Source organism: Pelmatolapia mariae, linkage group LG1 (assembly GCF_036321145.2).
Source record: "Pelmatolapia mariae isolate MD_Pm_ZW linkage group LG1, Pm_UMD_F_2, whole genome shotgun sequence".
In the NCBI taxonomy this organism is placed as follows: Eukaryota; Metazoa; Chordata; class Actinopteri; order Cichliformes; family Cichlidae; genus Pelmatolapia; species Pelmatolapia mariae.
Window position 1 is genome coordinate 13,856,594 of NC_086227.1, and position 17,074 is coordinate 13,873,667.

Here is a 17,074-nt window from a genome sequence, read left to right on the forward strand (position 1 = left end):
TAGTTTACACGCATCAAACGCATTGGATTAGAAATTTCTGTATTGGGACCCGCCTGCTCTTAGTGACCAAGGGTGGGTTTTTCGTGGTTACCATTCTATGTCAAAACAGCGTATTCTTTAAAAGGTAGATATCTGTGTTAGTAAAACCGTTAGCTCATATTGACCGATAACTTCCGGGGCTGGTGAAGGCAACTGACGTCACACAAATGGCGGACGTTGTAAACAGAGCCAGCAGCTTCTCGGCCAGAGTGAAACATCTCTTTTTAAGATGAACAGCATAGAGTGTGAGCGACTAGACAGTCTGGAGGGGTGGGTGGCCGTTAAAAGCAACATATTTGAGGAAGATGAGGCGTTTAAACTGGGCTTCATCGTACAGTGGAACGTGATCGAGTGTAAGTTCGCCGTCACCTGCCACAACCGGACGTTACAGCGGCAGAAGCGCAAATCCGAGCCTGCTGCCGACGACCCTCAGATGAGCTGGGCAGGACTCTTCTCCGTCAGCGATCTGAAGCACGTCCACCAGCAGTTCACCTGCGTGGCCGACGTCCTGGGAGGCTGCTTCCCGGATTTGACGGAGTTTGAAGAGGGCAACATTTGGGACTTGCTCTTCCTGAATAGGAGATCAGGTCCAGACAATGACGAGGAGAGGGACTATGACACCCCGTGTAGGAAACTCGAGAAGTATTTCAGCACCGCTATTGACCTCTGCGGACGGAAGATCGTTCTCGACACCTTGTTCGCACAGGATGACCGAGATGTCGAGGAGTACTTTGAGAATTTACAGGAGTTCAAAAAGAAAAGCCTGCAGGAGGAGATGTCAAGGGCCAAGGGTCACCTGAGACAGGTGAGGCGTAGAGGTGGGCGGATCGATCTAATATCGATACCAGCGCGATAGGACTGAGACTTTGTTTTTGTTCCCTAAGTGCAGTATGCCCACTGGATTGTGTTAAATAAATGTGTTTTAGAGGCAGGCACATTTACATTCCAGGTCTCCAGAAAATCAGTTTCCAAACACGTTGTGTTAACTAATTAATGTGGAAAGTAAAAATCACTATATTTCACATTAAAATGTGTTCAGAATGTGTAAATGAATGATGAATTCATCAGTAATCATGGCACACTGCTCTCCCCTTTGTAATCTACATTTTATAGGGTAAAAGTATTGGCATCGGTATCGGCAACACTGGCCCTGTATCTGCTTGGTGCCCAACCTATGATAGGAGAAGTCTTACAACACTTTAGATGCACTTAAAAACATGACTCCCTGAAATCTGAGAAAGACTGCATGCTCTCTAATCCCAAGAAGTTTAAAGGTCTAGTCTGCCAGATTAGCACCTCTCAGTGGTGGTGTGGGCCTAAATCAGGTCTACCATGACACAGCAAACCACAGCTGCTGCTCCAGCCAAGGCTCTAGATGTTGCAACACCACCAGCACTGGTCTTTGTTTGCTCTTGTTTGCTGCTTTAACCTGCAATCTGACCCTTTAGCTCTGTTTAGTTTGTTTCACATGCAAATGGAAGTAAAAGCAGTAAAATGACAGCCAATAGACCAATGAAGCATTTGAAGAGCAAAATACATCAGCTGGACATCGAAACAGAAATCTAGTTCCATTCGAGATCCACTGGAGATCGCTGGAATGCATGCCTCCAAGCTTATCATGTCCTTTTATCAAAATAATGTGGTCTGAGTTATGGTAGTTGAGTTTTTACATGCCCACACTGTACCTGTTTCCACAGACGACATGATGTAGCTCGCTGAGCTGAAAATGTGCTTGTTGTGCTGGTTTGTTTCCTTACACAGATGTAATTTTCTGATCAAGAATTGGTAACAGAAACAATGAGCAAGTGGACCTGTAAGAAAAACTGTTGATGGCACCGCGACAAGTAGAATAAATGTATCAGAATCTGTACTCAGTGCCGGTATTATGTCTACATAAACCACTGTTACGGTTCTGGTGTAAATGATACCTTTATGAAATCTTATCCAGCTTTTGCTTATGCTGTCTCAGATGCAGGTTTGTGGTGCTGCATTGATTGTTTTTAATGGCTAAAGCAAACATGTTCCCTTTGTATGCTGTAAGATGTCAGGGCATAGATAACTCTTGATTTTTCCAACTATTTACATATTTTGAATCCAAGCGATTTAACATTTTCTTAACCAAGATTTCACTCTCAAAAAAAAAAGAGTCTCAGTTCCAAATATTTCATCACTCTCACATAAAATGTTTTTTAATACCTGAATTTGTTTGACTTCAGCGGTCAACACCGGAGAACCAGATCCAAGAATCCCTGTGGTGTTCAACCACTAACCTCATCTTGAAGTGTCTTCACAAGTCTACCTTCAGCCCACCCAAGTTGTATTCTGAAAGGCCTAGTTATCGACTCTTATGTTAGCTGGCACGGATTGGATTGGTTCATTCTGAGTATGAAAAGTCATACAGAGCAAAACTAAGCTGTGGGCTCAGGGTAAACCCAGATCATGGTGTTTATGTTTTTTCATCTCCACAGCTGCTACAAAGTCACAGCGGTGCTGACAGGATGGTCATGCTGCTCAGCATCTACGAGGAAGAAGACGAGGCCTACCAGGACCTGGCGACTGTCGCCACGACTTTCTTCCAGTACCTGCTGCAGCCTTTCAGGGACATGAGAGAGCTGGCCTGCCTTTACAAGATGGACATCCTTGTAAATACACACGTTGTTAGAATGTTGTACACGATTATATGCAGGGGATGTACTTAGTGTTAATATCAGAAAGTTAAGATTTTGATGAAATTAAAAAAAGGGAGGATTTTACAATACTGTGCAAAAGTCTTGAGCCACCCCCTCATTTCTTTATATTTTGCTAGGAAAATGTGAAATATTGGAGTGATTTATCAAAACATATAAACATAGCTAAAAATACAGTATGTGAGGCGAAAACAGAGATTGACTTTTAAGCTTGTTAGAATTGTACAAAGTTTCTTCAACATAGCCTGAACAATCTCGTAATTTCTTTAAGTAGTCTTCAGGAATAATTCTCCAGGCTTCTTTAAGGACATTCAAAACTTTTCTTTGGATGTTGGCTGCCTTTTGTTCTGTAAAGTTGAGGTCCAGGCTCTGGGGAGGCCAGTCTGTGATGATGATGGTGTTTTATTATGTGTTTCTCTATCAAGGTATACTTTTACTGCACTCACAGTTTGTTTGGGATCATTGTCATGATGAGAAATGAAGGCGTTGCCAATTAGGTGCTTTCTTGATAACGTGGACCAAAATGTGATGGTACTTTTCTGTGTTCATAATTCCATCAGTTTTGACAACACCTGTGAATGAAACGTAGCCCCAAACCATGAGCTGTAAACACTCACTGACAGTGATTTGAACCAAAAATGTCAAATTTGGGTTCATCACTCCATAAGATCTGTTGTCAGTGATTTGTCAGTCTAGTTCTTATGTAGTTTGGCACACCTCAGCCTTTTCTCCCTCTTTCCCTTCCTTAAGAATCGCTTCTTTACGTCGTTGACCAATAGATGGATCAACTAAAACACACAAACACTCACAAGGATCTCTCAGGTCCTGTGTCAGGACTTTGCTGGATGTATTCCTGTTTCTTAAAGACATGACTTCCACATGCTGTTTACCTGCTGTAGACACTCCACTTACCCAGTCTTTTTAAGGACACACTGTACATGATGCTGAGCTGCTGCTAAGTCTTCAGCTAATAGCACAATGAATAAAATGGTTTTTTTTACTAAGTTGTCTCTTCTGTGTAAACACTGGTCCATGCTTCAGTAATTCATGCGTCATTGTTAGGTGTCTTCTCTAAGGCTGACTCCTTGGAAGCGAAATATAAAGAAATGAGAGTTGGCTCAAGACTTTTGCACAGCGCTGAACTGTATGTCCTTTAGTGATCACATAAAGGTCTCTTTCACTCTTAACTGATTCATTTGTTATTGCTGAGCCACACACAGCGCTCATGAATAGACTGACCTGTTGCATCACTATGTCCAATGTGGTTCTCAAACTCTGTGATGTAGGTTAAAGAACATTATTTTTTAAAGGGAATTTTTAGCCTTTATTTTGATAAGACAGTAAAGAGTATCAGGAAATTAGGGAGAAAGCAAGGGGAATGACATGTAAAAAGTGAGCGTGGTGTAGGGAAAATATTTATGTCCGCTTAGAGGGAAAAGAGAGGTCAGAATTTGTTTTTACGCTCATCCAAATGTGAATAAAGCTCCCATGAATGCACAGTTAATACATACTTCTTACGGACAGGTAAGCCCTTGAGTAAAGACCGTTTTGCTTGCTGCGGTTGTCTGCAGAAGTCTTTGGAGTTTGAGGAACTGGGTCCTAAGAGAATTGCAGCTCTGGAAAAGGAGGCGGAGGAGTGGAGAAAAAAAGCAGAGGATGCAGTCGCCTCGATTCAGGACATCACTGTCACCTACTTTGCACAGACTTCAAAGGCTCTGGCTGGTATAAGTCGCTGTGTTTATATCTGTGTGGATGTTTCGGTTAATTATGAAATGTGTAAATGATCAAAACCTCCAAAAAGATCGTTTTCAGAGGAAATGGTTTTAAAAGAAAAGCCTTTATGATTACGCTATGGGATTCATTTCACACTTGTAAGGAAACAATTATAACCTTTATATATACATGACAGCTCCTTGTGCACATTTCCAGGTGTGGTGAAACAGATGGAGCAGGATAAGTGTCGTTTTGGACCCGCTGCCTGGGCGTCAGCGGCTCCCAGGCTGGAGAAACTCCGCTTCCTATTGGCCAAAGAAACCCTGCAGCACATGAGAGCCACCGAGATGTGCCTCAGCCGCAAGAAAGACAGCATCAAGGAGAGGGTGCGTGTCCATTTTATCTTTCTTTCTTTCTTTTTTTTCATTAGTATCAGCTGCTTTTCCAGTGGTTCTGTAATTACTCAGCACATTCGGTAACATCTCACTAGAGTGTGGCGCAGTTGCAAGGCTTTAGTTATCATTCATGTCTTTATTTCCGTGCCAAGGCCAACGCTGCTTTTGTAGTGGTTGTAAGTCAGTAGAGATGTGACACGGTGCCTACTCGCTCTCATGTATCATTCACTTGGTATTCCAGTCTGATGTGAGTCTGTGGCTGCTCTGTTCCTTTTGATCTATTTATAAAGCTTCTCTGAAAACATAGAGAATCCCCTCAATACACCCCCATCCCAAACACAAAAAACCCCCTCCATGCATGAATAAGTGAGTGTGTCTGGGTGCATATATGCATACTCAAAATGTGCCAGCTACACACAAATATGTGACTGCACCGGGAGGATGTTTCTCATGTCAGGATCACAGCATTTTTCGGGATGGTACGGCACCGGATCACTTGCTGCTTCACGGGGGTCATGCTGTGCGTTTGAGCTCTTGAAAAGAGCAAAGAAAACAACCGCAACACCTTTACCTTCACAGGGCTGCATTCCCATCCCATTAAGCGTTTTAAATAATAAAAAAAAAAGTCAGGTTTATGGACGCTGGCGTCATCCGTCACTGTGAAATCTATCCGAGCCTTTACATCTGCAGCTGTGTGCGAGTGTTCGTAACGAGATCAGCGAGCTACACCTACGCAAACTCTTGCGCTGGTGGCAACACAGCTCGGTGACTCTTTAGAGCGTGCCAGTATGCCTGCGGATATCCCAGATGTTTGCGTGAGTGTACCGCTTCAGTCTCTGTGGCAGCTGTGTCATATTCCAGCAGTGTGTGTATTTGTGTTCGACATAATTAAGAGCATTTTAAGGCTGTATTTTGAATGCTTTGAATGCAAAAGCTCATGCGTGGCACATGCTGCAGGTAGCTGCTGGTTTCAGCTCATTTCATCACAGCATGAAAGCTTGCAGAGATTAAACTGTCTTCAGATAGGCAGTCCATCACAAATGCTTAATTTTTTTTATGTCAGATTTATCTTCTGTGTGTGTGTGTTTTTGCCAGTAGCGTGGCTGAAAGCAAAGCCTATTTTGATCATAATGTTCAAGGACAAGTAGCGAGCTGTCAAAAAGTAGCACTTGCCTCACAAAGTATTCACTGTATGCATGCAAACGACTGTTTTGTTTTTTTTTCTTTTCCCCACAAACGACCGTTATGATCCTTTCAACGGGGCTGATGTAACATTTTTCTGTCGTTGCCTTGCAGCTGGAGAACCTCTCTGTGAGAGCCCAAGGCCAGAGGGCCGATTTAAGGTCTGCGTTTGAGGACGGCCAGAAGCAGGACACTGTGGACCAGCTGGAACTGCAGTTCTACGAAACCCAGCTAGAACTCTACGACGCCAAGTTTGAAATCCTGAAAAATGAAGAGCAGCTCCTGGTAGCTCAGATAGACACCCTGAGAAGACAGATTAAAGGTATTCTCACATTTACACAGCTGTGCTGTACAGCAGATTTATTTTGTGCAACAGTCTTGAGCCAAACTTTCTTGTTTTTGAAGCAGTCTTGAGCAATAGTTCCCCAGGTGTTCTGAAGGTCTTTTAAAGGTTTTCTTTGGTTATCGGTTGTTTTTCACTCATTTTCAGTCTGGTCCTTGTACCCGAACATTTTCAGAACTTTTTTTGTTTGTTTCTTTGTTTGCCTGCTAAGCTGCTTAATTTTCTGAATGAATAATTCGATAATAATGAATAATTCCATCTTTAAAAAGGCACCTGGTAAATGGTCTGATTCTTATATAGTGCTTGTCTACTCTCACTGAGTGCTCAAACAGCTTTATATGGCATGCCTCATTGAACCTTTAACTGAGATTTAAAGGTCTTCGAGGATATTCCATGGATTTCAGATGGAAGTATACTAATGCTAATAACGGCTTTTTGTTTTAAAAGCTCCACATTAAATACTAGCTTTACCAGCTGTGCAATTTTCCTCCAACTTCCTGAAAATGTTGCAAACCTCTGGCACATTGGTATTTTTCCTTATTTCATTTGGTGAACTGGCCCTTAAAAAAGCGTGCCGCTTGTTTTCATGCATGAAGTGTTTATAATCGTCCTTGATTGTGTGTCTCTAATATTTCTCTCACCTGTTTGAGCCCAATATTCTAAACGCATCTTACGATATATCCCAACACTACAGTTCCCACAGCGCTGATTCAGCACCCTTCAGAATCTGTGTCAGTTATGATTAAAATGACACATTACACAATGCCCCCCTCCCCGCTGCATTATAATGCGTTGGATTGTCAGCCAGTGTGTTGTGGAAAAGAGGTGCCTTCTGGGAAATGCTGTATTTTGTTCGTGTAAATATTTCTCTAATTGTTCCTCGCGGGAGGTGGCATGTTTGCTTCCAAGGTGTTTGTGTGTGCATCTTGCTGTCTGTGTCTGTGGTGACTTTGGCTGTGGGCATATTTAAGTTTACAGCTCTCAGGTGTAGTTTCCTAGCTAAGAAACAGCAGCGCGCCCTCTGTCATTTGTTATTTGTGAACATAAAGTTGGAGGACTGAGGAAGATATGATGTTCTGTAAATAAGGAGAAAGCTACTGCAATGCAAATACTGTAATTAGTGCAGTTGCCAAGGAGACCCAGAACGTTTCATAAGCAGCTGAGGAGATGCTTTTATAATTTAGCAGTAATTTTACCAACGTTAAGCTGCTTACTCTTAATCAGATGTAAGTTTGCTACCGAAACAGGAAGTCAACAGATTTCTTAACTTCACGTAAGCTGCATAACTACAGTTGGCACAAAAGTAACCTTGGCACTACCTGTGACAACTACCTGTGCTGCTCGTGAGCAGTGGGCATGACACTGGTTATTTAGGTTGTCTGATGGGATGCGACAGCTGACGTACGGCTAGAGAGGATGCCATATAAACAGAAGACATGTAGGAGTGACTGGGCTGCGTTTGTGTTTCAGAGCTGAAGGAGGAGGTGGTGTACTACGATGTGTGCGAGGATCCGGAGGAGCTGCAGAGCATGGTCCACACAGGTATTCATCAAGCAGACCCTCCAGCTGTCAGTCAGCTCAAAAGACGCCTACAGACCCTGGAAACCAAGAGGGGCAACATCTGTGCCCGCCGAGCTTACCTGCGTAACAAAAAGGTGTGTGCGAGTGCTGCTGTCATGAAATCATTTCATATTCTGTGGTCCTTTAAAAAAAAAAGAAAAAGTTGTATTTTTCAAGCGTTTTGGGGTTTTCTGTCCAAGAAAAAATGTATCGATCCTTCAAAGGCACATCTCCGCCTGCCTCGTGTGCCAAATGCTGAGTTTTTCAAATGTTTTTACTACATTGGTTTATTTTTAGCTGGCATAGTAATTGAAGCACTTGGCATGTTTTCCTCTTTTTGTTGGCTGCTTGCTTATTTGATTAAAAAAAAGTATTACTCAGAGCAAAAAAATGGGAAAGGCAGCCTCGTTAAAGACTCTCGATAGTTACTTCCAGTAATTCACAAAGAGGGAATGCAGTTAAAAAAAAATAGGGACATTAGAAAATTACAAATAACGGCGCCCGAATAAAATCCGGATGTGTTGCAGTTGCATTTTCGCAAAGTTTTTTAACCGTTTGCTCAGACAGTCGCTAATTTCTGACAGACTAAAATGTATTTTCGAGCGATTAAGTAATATGTTTTGTCTCTCTTTAGGATCAGTGCACGGATGCACATGAGCAGAAGCACCTGGCGGCAAAACAGAGCTCCATAGTCTTCAACCAGCATCACCAGGTCCACCTGGTAAGTCAGCCGGGTTGATGATGCAAATGAAAGCCGCTGTTTCTCTACTGTGCCTCTCAGTGTCTCCCTCTGTTGTCTGCAGAAACGAGAGAAGAAGAAGGAGGAGGAGCAGAGGAGGAAAGAGTGGGTGGACAAGGAGCGGGAGAAAACTCTGAGCCGATTACGATCCTTCAGAGAGGTCAGGCGCTCTCACTCGTTCTGCTCTGCCTTCGCCTGCAGCTCTCTCCGAGTTAATAAAACCCGGGGGGATGCTGCATCGTACCCTCTTAATGCAATAGTTCACCTCAAAAATAAAAGCTCAGTTATTAGCCACTCGACCCCTCACATCGGAGGAAGTCCTGATGACGGCGCGCTGTGGACGGGCTTGTTAGTAATGAGCTGTCTTACACCAGAGCTTCAAACTGTGCGTGGACGACTGCTCTTTGTTGGCTTGTAACTTCAGTGACCCAGTGACATTTTCAGTGTGACAGTCAGACTCTGTTTTAACTTTAAATACAAATATAACTAATGACATTTCCACCAGCTTCTCCTTTACAGTGTGCTGATTGCTAAAAAAGACTTAGACGCTACCTTAAACTAGCATGTTAGCAATGCCATTGTCAACACCTAATCAAGAATGGCATTAGTATTCAGCTGAAGTAACCTCAGTGCTGCTAGAATAGCTACGAGCCCAGGAAGAGAGCCCTGCATCAGTAATAATGACTGGGTAATGATGATGACTACATCATTTGGCGGCACAGTGGTGCAGTGGTTGGCATTGCGTCGCCTCACAGCGAGAAAAAAGCCGAGCGGGCGATTAAGGATTCAAACCTTCTGGGGTTATCCGTCTTCCTCCAGCAGTCCAAAGACATACATGTTAGATTAATTGATTATTCTAAATCGGTAGATGCAGCGCTCATGTGCACAGGATGAAGTGCTGCATGAATATGGATGAAAAAGAAGATGGGGGCTTGTAGTTTAAAGCACTTTGAGTGGTCAGAAACTACTAGAAATCATTCCATTGATTCATGTGTCTGAATGAATGGTCCTGCTTATTTAAAACAAAACATTAACGCTCTCTTGGTATTTTTTTAATGCCTCCATAGTGTAGTGGTTAACAAATGTGCATGGTTAGCAAAAGGTTGCTGGCTCAATTCCAGGTGGAGACTCAAATCCCATTTGTGGTTGCGTCAGGGCATCATGGCAACCAGACGTAACAATGATGTTGGATCTCGGTGGTCAAAGGTCTCTACGAAACAAGTTTTTGGCCCCAGGAAATTCTCTCTCTGCAACACGCACAGAAAGTCCAACACTGTGATGTCGTTCCACCCGCACAAAAATACGGGATAAGAATCAGACGGCTGATTCTTGTGTTTAAAATCACTCCCTTGTGTCCTCTTGTTCATGAGCGTCTACATGCTCTGCTCACTATTGACAGTATATCTGTATATTCCATAGTGAGCAGGAAAATCAAACCAATTATTATGCATTTCAGTCGAAATTGGTCCTTTTTAAGCCAGAACTGAGTAGCCTTTGTGGTGAGACTATTTTGTTTAAACCAGGGGTGTCATCATAAGGCCCGAGGGCCAGAATCGTCCTGCCAAAGACTGCAATGTGGCCCATTGGACAGCTTTGGAAAATATGAAGGAGAACTAACTAATAAACTAATAAAGACCTCCACCATAGCCATTTATACAGCCACACAGGTAAATAAGAAATAGATGAATGTATCTGCTAAGAAAATCTGTAATTAAAAAAAAAAAGACATTCTGTCAATTACCAAAAAATGTTCTGTTTTCTAATCACAGGACAGTTTGCACTAACAGATATTTTCATTTAATTTTACACATTTATTTCTCATAATTTTATTCCATTATATATCATTTAAGCCTATGGAGTCATGCTGCCAGTTTTCTTTCATTTATTTACAGCAGTATTTCTTAATTATGTAGAAAAACTGACGCACCCCCGAAATTACACTTATTTTTCTTATATAAAAACACAAGAAATTACATGTGTAGTTTAACTTTACATTGACAGAAAGTGGAAGTCCAGCCCACTTAGGATCAAAGTATGTGGCCAACATTATAAAATGAGTTTGACATCCGTGATTTAAACGATCAGCTTTTACGTCCGTGTTTAACTGTGCGGGGCTTTGATGCACATCTGCCATCACTTTTTTTAATCTCATGTAGTCGCTGTGCCTGTTTAAAACAAAACATTAATGCATGAGCTTCAGCTAATGATGTTTTTTTTTTTTTTCTTCTTTTTTTTTTCCAGAAGCGACCGGGCCAGTACATCCTGAAAGCGCCCCAGTCCAGGCCTTCGCCGTCTTCTCCAGAAAGCCTGTGCCCCTCGCAGCCGATGTCCATCATCAGCCTCAGCCCCGCTCCCTCTTCTGAAGGACCCCCTCCCTCCATCCGACCCGCACCAAGGCGCAAGAAACCAGCCAAAAAGCAGCAGCTGAAAGACATCCCTGTCCAAATCTACGCTGCGCCTCCTCCTCCAACAGCCATCCCCCCTCCACCAACAGCCCCACCCCCTCCTCCTCCTCCTCCTCCTCCGCCACCACCTCCGCCACTGCTGCCTCCCCCCCGAGTGCTGCCCTCATCAGAGGATGCCCCGATGCCTCTGAGTGAAAAAGAGGGCCCTCCTTTTCCAGCCAAGAACACGCTCAAACAAAATATAGGTGAGGGTAAAATACGTGCAGTATCATTCAGATCTTCATAAGAATAAAAGAATGAAGCAGGATACGTGATTTTTGTTTGGCTGCTGCGAAGGTTGTGTGTGTGTGTGTCTGCACATAGTGTTCTGTCCTAAATTCCTAACTTCTCCCACAGGGCCAGAGGAGGTATTTTACCTTCAGTAGTGGTCCTGGGTATATACGCTGTCTGCTCCAAGGAGACTCTAACGTCCAGCGGAGCTTCATTTTCATAAGCTCATGTGAAATGGAGCACACTCAACAAAACTGTTTCAATAATGTTTCATACAGCGAGCTAAGAACTGGGAAGAACCAGCTCATCAGCAGTGTAGCTTCTTCCCCTACACTTTAACAGTGTTTCTCCTTTAACTTTGGTATTTTTGTAGGAACCATGGACGAAGTGTTGGCTTCACTACAGCGTGGACAGATTAAGCTTCGAAAGGTCCCCGCGGCCAGCACGCCGAGCCCCACTGGGGACGCAAGGAGCAGTCTGATGTCTGCCATCCGACAGGGAGTCACCCTGAAGAAGGTGAGATGTTGATACGTTGATCGGCTAGCTTACTGCAGAACGATTGCATCACCGCATGTGTCACTTGGTAAAAATGTGATGACATTTCCAAACAGAAAAGTCGCACTGAGTGATTTAGACAGTTCGGAACCGTTACATAGTTTATCCAGAGAGCACTGGCTTTCTAAGTTGGTTATTCACCTGTGGGAAAAAAAGCCAGTGTGGCTCAGTTTGTGTCAACCCCTCCCCCCCCGAAAAACTTCCAAATACTAAAGAATTAATCTGCATGTGAAAATGCTACCTAACAAATGCACAATTTATTTGTGTTTGTGTAATATGCGATCATCTGTGTTTAGGTAAATGTGACACGTTTTAAGGAGTTTCATTTTCACTAAGGACCACCGGTATTTTTGCTATGAGCCGTTTGCTGTGGACGTGGATCACATAAATTAAACCTCGTTTGTTCTCAGTGTACAATATTTCTTTTCACTGACCGACTATTAATGGCGAGGAACACATTCGTGAGGTAGTTAAGCTATAGGAGCTGTCACAAAAAGCCGTTCACATCCTAATTTTTGATAGGAGACATGCTGTATGGGAACTTTGAGTGCACTCTTGTGCACAACAAACAGCTCCCCCATGTGGATTCTTTTTTAGCGCAGCAAAGGAGTGAATTATTGAACAGTGCTAGTAAATTTATAATTGGGTATTTTGCTTCTAATTTTAAACGAATGGTGGATGAAGCTGTTCACAGGTTGTGCGTGTAAATTCCTTTTTTATTTTATGAGAATGCAGACGTCTTCTTTATAAGCCCAGAAAGTTGATTCTGTGGATGTGGACCTCTTCAGCGCTTCACCCACTGCAAACCCTACAATGCAGATCAACAGAATCAACTTTCACAAGTATACATACAACATACTTTAGGCTCTTCCCTTATTTCCCGAGGAGCCACCACAGCGGATGGAGCCACATATTTGATTTGGCACAGATTTTACACCACACGCCCTTCCTGATGCAATCCTTCCATTTATCCAGGCTTGGGTCCAGCACAGGGAGTACACTCGCTTGTGACCCCCTGAGGCTGGATCTGTGTCTCCTTCTGGTCTCGACCCAGGGATCTTTCACATATTAGACAAATGTGCTAAACTGCTGCACCGTGGAGCCACAGTTATGCATATGTAAAAACCTATGCTTTAACAGACTAGAATACATTTAGCTGTTCTAGTTCCAGGGTCGGGTGTTATCCCAACAGGGTCATTGCTATGTAGCTCTCTACTATAATGTTATTAGCTACTTTTTTGGTACTGATTAGATTTCACAGCAGGCGGTAACTTAAAATGTGAACTGTATTTCTTTGCCGTTGCGTAGGTGGTTCCTGCACGAGCAGAAGTCCCGAGCGGCGGAGACAACGAGCTGGAGCGCAGCATCAAGGCCGCCATGATGAGGATGAAGAAGGTGGCGGCTGATTCGGATGAGGACGACAGAGGGGACGAAGAGGGACGCAGTGCAGACTGGGATAACTGAGAATGCGTGCGCAATCACGCCGATGAAGCTGCTGTCTTACGTTAGCCCCGCTCAGTCTTCCTCACAGTTATGAGCTTCAGCTCATTGTTGCCAATTTTCCATCGGAAAACAAGAAGAAGAAAAAAGCTGCTTCTTTGACAAGAACAGGATTACGCCTCCTCAGACTTAAACGTTGCAGTTTGTTGAAGTTGTTGCACATTTAATCCCTTTTGTGTGTGTGCTTTTGTTTTGTAGCCCTGAAACGCTGTAATACATCCAACACTGCAACTAACTAGCGAGCGGCAGAATCAGGACTTAGTCTCCTCTAAAACACTTTCCAATTTTCAGAAATCCCAGTGAGAGCGAATGAGCCGCTTTGTTTTTAACGCTCCTCTAATTATTGAATTTCTCCCAAATCTGTGCCCGAAGGCCTTTTGTGACAGTGTCACACAGCAGGGGGGGAGTGGGGTGGGAGCTTGTGCTGCGGGCGGTGAAGACAACACTACGCAAATTGTCGTTTCGCTCGCACCGCCCGGTCTGATCTCATCATTTTGAATGTAATTAAATTTGAACAATTGTTTATTTAACCTAACCCCAGTAAGGCTACAGCCACGCGAAGGCAGCGCTGTTAATTATTCAAAGCCTGCGTGTCTGAAGTCTTTGTCGTTGTTTGCGTTGCAGGCCGTCTCACGCTGCCTGCAATTTTCCCCTTTTCATGTCAGAATTTTGGGAACGCTTTAGGATTAGTCAAAGGGCACTTTCGAAATGAAATACACAGAGACAAATTGAGAATATTAGGCTTTAATTTAAGTAATGGATTTAAAAAAAGTTACGTAATTAATTACACATCCCAATCTGTAATCGCTGCGTGTGTGTGTGATCTAAAGAAAAGGAAAACGGGGGAAAGGTTCCTGTTGATTAAGGCAAATTGACCTTTCAACCTGTGACAGCACATTGCTTTGTTTGGGGTTTTTTCCCTCCTCAGTCTTTACAAGTGTTCCTTACCTGAACCTGTCAAACAGTTAAACTGTGTGATAGCAGCATTAAATGCTTTACAGGATGAATTCATTTTTAGTTTTATGAGTTAATGATGTTCGAGGCCGACAGCTGCACTGTTGTGTTTTAATAATAAACTAAGAGACATCAGGTCGTCATCAAACGTTGGCGTTCCTTTTCCCCCCCACTTTCATTCAAATACATTCATCTGAGCTCTTTGCCACTTGCTTTGTTCACGCTGTTCCCCGATCTCCAAAAGGTTACCTGTGCCCAGGCCCTCGTTCTTTAAACAAAGTCACATCAGACCTGCACCGGTGAAGCCCCGGCGAGTGGGCTTTGGTGGATGAAGTCCACGGTGATGAGTCACGAAGTAATATCCATCCTGGCAGCCTTCGCTCTCACACATCTGTCTCCTGCAGTGACAGCTCAGACATCCCCAGCCAGCTGTGATTGAGTTTATTCAGCTCTGTGTACTTAAGAGAAGCGGCCGTTTTTGCAGGGCTGCTGTCAGTCTCTGTGTGCAATCTGTTGGCAACATCCACGCGATTCAGGTGGAAGACGGGTCACGCACCTCAGGGTGGGGAAGGCGCACACGGGGGTATTTAGACGAACACCTCCATCCAGTATAAACAGAAATTTCAGCAGCCTGTTACTATGGCAACAAGAAGTGTCAGCGGTAGTGGCCTGCAGTGCCATATCGCTCTCTTGCTCTCTCTCTCTCGCTCACATGGACAGAGCAGCATAGTCTCTTAATGATGTTTCACCAACTCGCCCACTCGTCACCAGTCACACAATGAGAGCTGAGAGTCAGACAGCGATGAACAGCAGAGAGAACGAGAGGCCGTTCCTGCTCTACCAGTATCGATTGGGAGTGAGGCTGAAAGTTGAGGAGCAGAAGTACAATTTTTTCACCTTTCACCTTTATTTATTTATTTTTTAATTGGTATTTAAGCCCTAATTGTGTGTAATGACTTTCAGAGTTGAAACTTTAAAGCAGTGCTGACATTTAGCAGATCATTATCAGTATGCGTGTCAGATATATGGTCAAAATGGCGACCTGCTGGTGGCGCCAGACAAAAAGACAAAAGGCTGATTTAGGTGAGAAGGGTTCATCCTAAGGTGGTCATGAATATCTACCCAGATTTCCTAATTTCATGGCGGTCCATTGTGTAGTTTGTTACTCTGGCTGACAGTGTTCAGGTGTTCAGTAAGGCTGCAAACAGTCTGGGAACCCATCTGCTGACCTCAAGGACATTCATGCGTATTCATGTGACATTAATTTAAAAAAAAAATTGTTCATAAAATTAGTAAAATAGTGAAACATGTTCACCACACCATTTTTTTTGTTGTTTAACTTAAGATACATTCGCTGGCCACTTTGTTAGGTACACCTGTTCAACTGCTCATTATTACAAATACTGTATCTAATTGGCCAGTCGCATGGTAGCAGCTCAAAGCCTTTAGACATCCAGACATGGCCAGGGCGGCCTGGTGAAGTTAACACTGAGCCTCAGAATGAAGAAGAAAGTGACTTTGAAAGTAGCACTCTTGTACGGCCATCTCTCGGGTTTACAGAGGATGGTGTGAAAAAAAGACAAAGTGCTGAAATCATGAGCGACAGTTCTCTTGGCAAAAATGCCTCATTGATGTCCGAGGTTGGAGGAGAATGGACAGACTGCTTTGAACTGATAGGAAGGCAGTAGGACCACAAATAAACACTCGCCACTACCAAGGTATACAGAAGAGCTTCTCTGAGTGCACAAGACATCAAAGCTTGAAGCAGATGAGCTACAGCAGCTGAAGACCACACCAGGCGCAACAACTACCAGCTGAGAACAGAAACTGAGGCTACAGTTCACACAGGGTCACTAAAACTGGATGACAGGAAATTAGAAAAATGTTGCTTGTTCCGATGAGTCTCGATTTATGCAGCAAAATTCACATGGAGTCCGAATTTAACAAACATGGAAAAAAAAGATTGCCTCGTATCAGTGGGTCAAGCTGGTGGTGTAAATCCCTCAGTACCACATGAGCATTGTGTACCCATCTTCTGATGGCTACTTCTAGCAGGATAATGTGCCATATCAACAAGTGCAAATCATCTCAAACTGGTTTTTTGAACAAAATGAGTTTACTGTGCCCGAATGGCCTCCACAGTCACCAGATTTTGCTCCAGCAGAGCACCGTTGGGATGTTGTGGAACATCATGGATGTGCAGCCGGCAAATCTGCACAACTATGTGATGGTGTCAACTCAATATGCAGTAAAAAATCTCAGGAATGTTTCCAGTACCCTGTTGAATCTGTTCCATGAAGATTGAGGTCAGTTTTGAAGGTCCAACCTGGTAACGTGCCTGTTAACTATCATTTACGGTGTTTCCACAGCTGTCTGAACTTTACTAAACTCGGAACCAAAAACAATTCTAAAAATGAGGAGTCTCCATATCAGAGTCTCTCATTTAAATAATGTCATTGTTGGTTGTTATTCAGTTGTAACAATTTTCTCTTGTTTTGAATCACTCTAGATCAAATGTCTTTGGATTCTGCACTGTTGGCTGCACAAAAGACGACTTTTCAAAACGTCACAGATTGGACTTTTTTTCCCCTTTTACATTTCATATAATAAACAAAGTGATTCATCAAAATAGCCCGAGTAATTTGCAGTGAAAATCATAGCTGCATTCCTACAGCAGTTAATTTCCAATTAACTGAATTAATTGGTCAATTATCCCATCATTTCAGCACTAA

General features: G+C 43.3%; 1 protein-coding gene across 1 annotated transcript; it reads left to right on the top strand.

Moving 5' to 3' along the window:
* Positions 1 to 213: 213 nt before the first annotated feature.
* LOC134627054 (WASP homolog-associated protein with actin, membranes and microtubules) lies at positions 214 to 16,911 on the top strand. The gene is made up of 11 exons (XM_063472975.1): positions 214 to 844; positions 2,508 to 2,681; positions 4,298 to 4,448; positions 4,656 to 4,825; positions 6,131 to 6,338; positions 7,830 to 8,014; positions 8,554 to 8,640; positions 8,723 to 8,818; positions 10,900 to 11,308; positions 11,707 to 11,849; positions 13,197 to 16,911. Exons 1-11 carry the CDS (start codon positions 269 to 271, stop codon positions 13,350 to 13,352), a joined length of 2,355 nt encoding a protein of 784 aa, XP_063329045.1. The 5' UTR covers positions 214 to 268; the 3' UTR covers positions 13,353 to 16,911.
* Positions 16,912 to 17,074: the final 163 nt, after the last annotated feature.

Coding starts and splice junctions, on each gene's coding strand:
- LOC134627054 (XM_063472975.1), top strand. CDS start 269: ATGAACAGCATAGAGTGTGAGCGACTAGACAGTCTGGAGGGGTGGGTG. Junction 4,826..6,130: donor AAGACAGCATCAAGGAGAGG/GTGCGTGTCCAT, acceptor GTTGCCTTGCAG/CTGGAGAACCTCTCTGTGAG. Junction 11,309..11,706: donor CACGCTCAAACAAAATATAG/GTGAGGGTAAAA, acceptor GTATTTTTGTAG/GAACCATGGACGAAGTGTTG.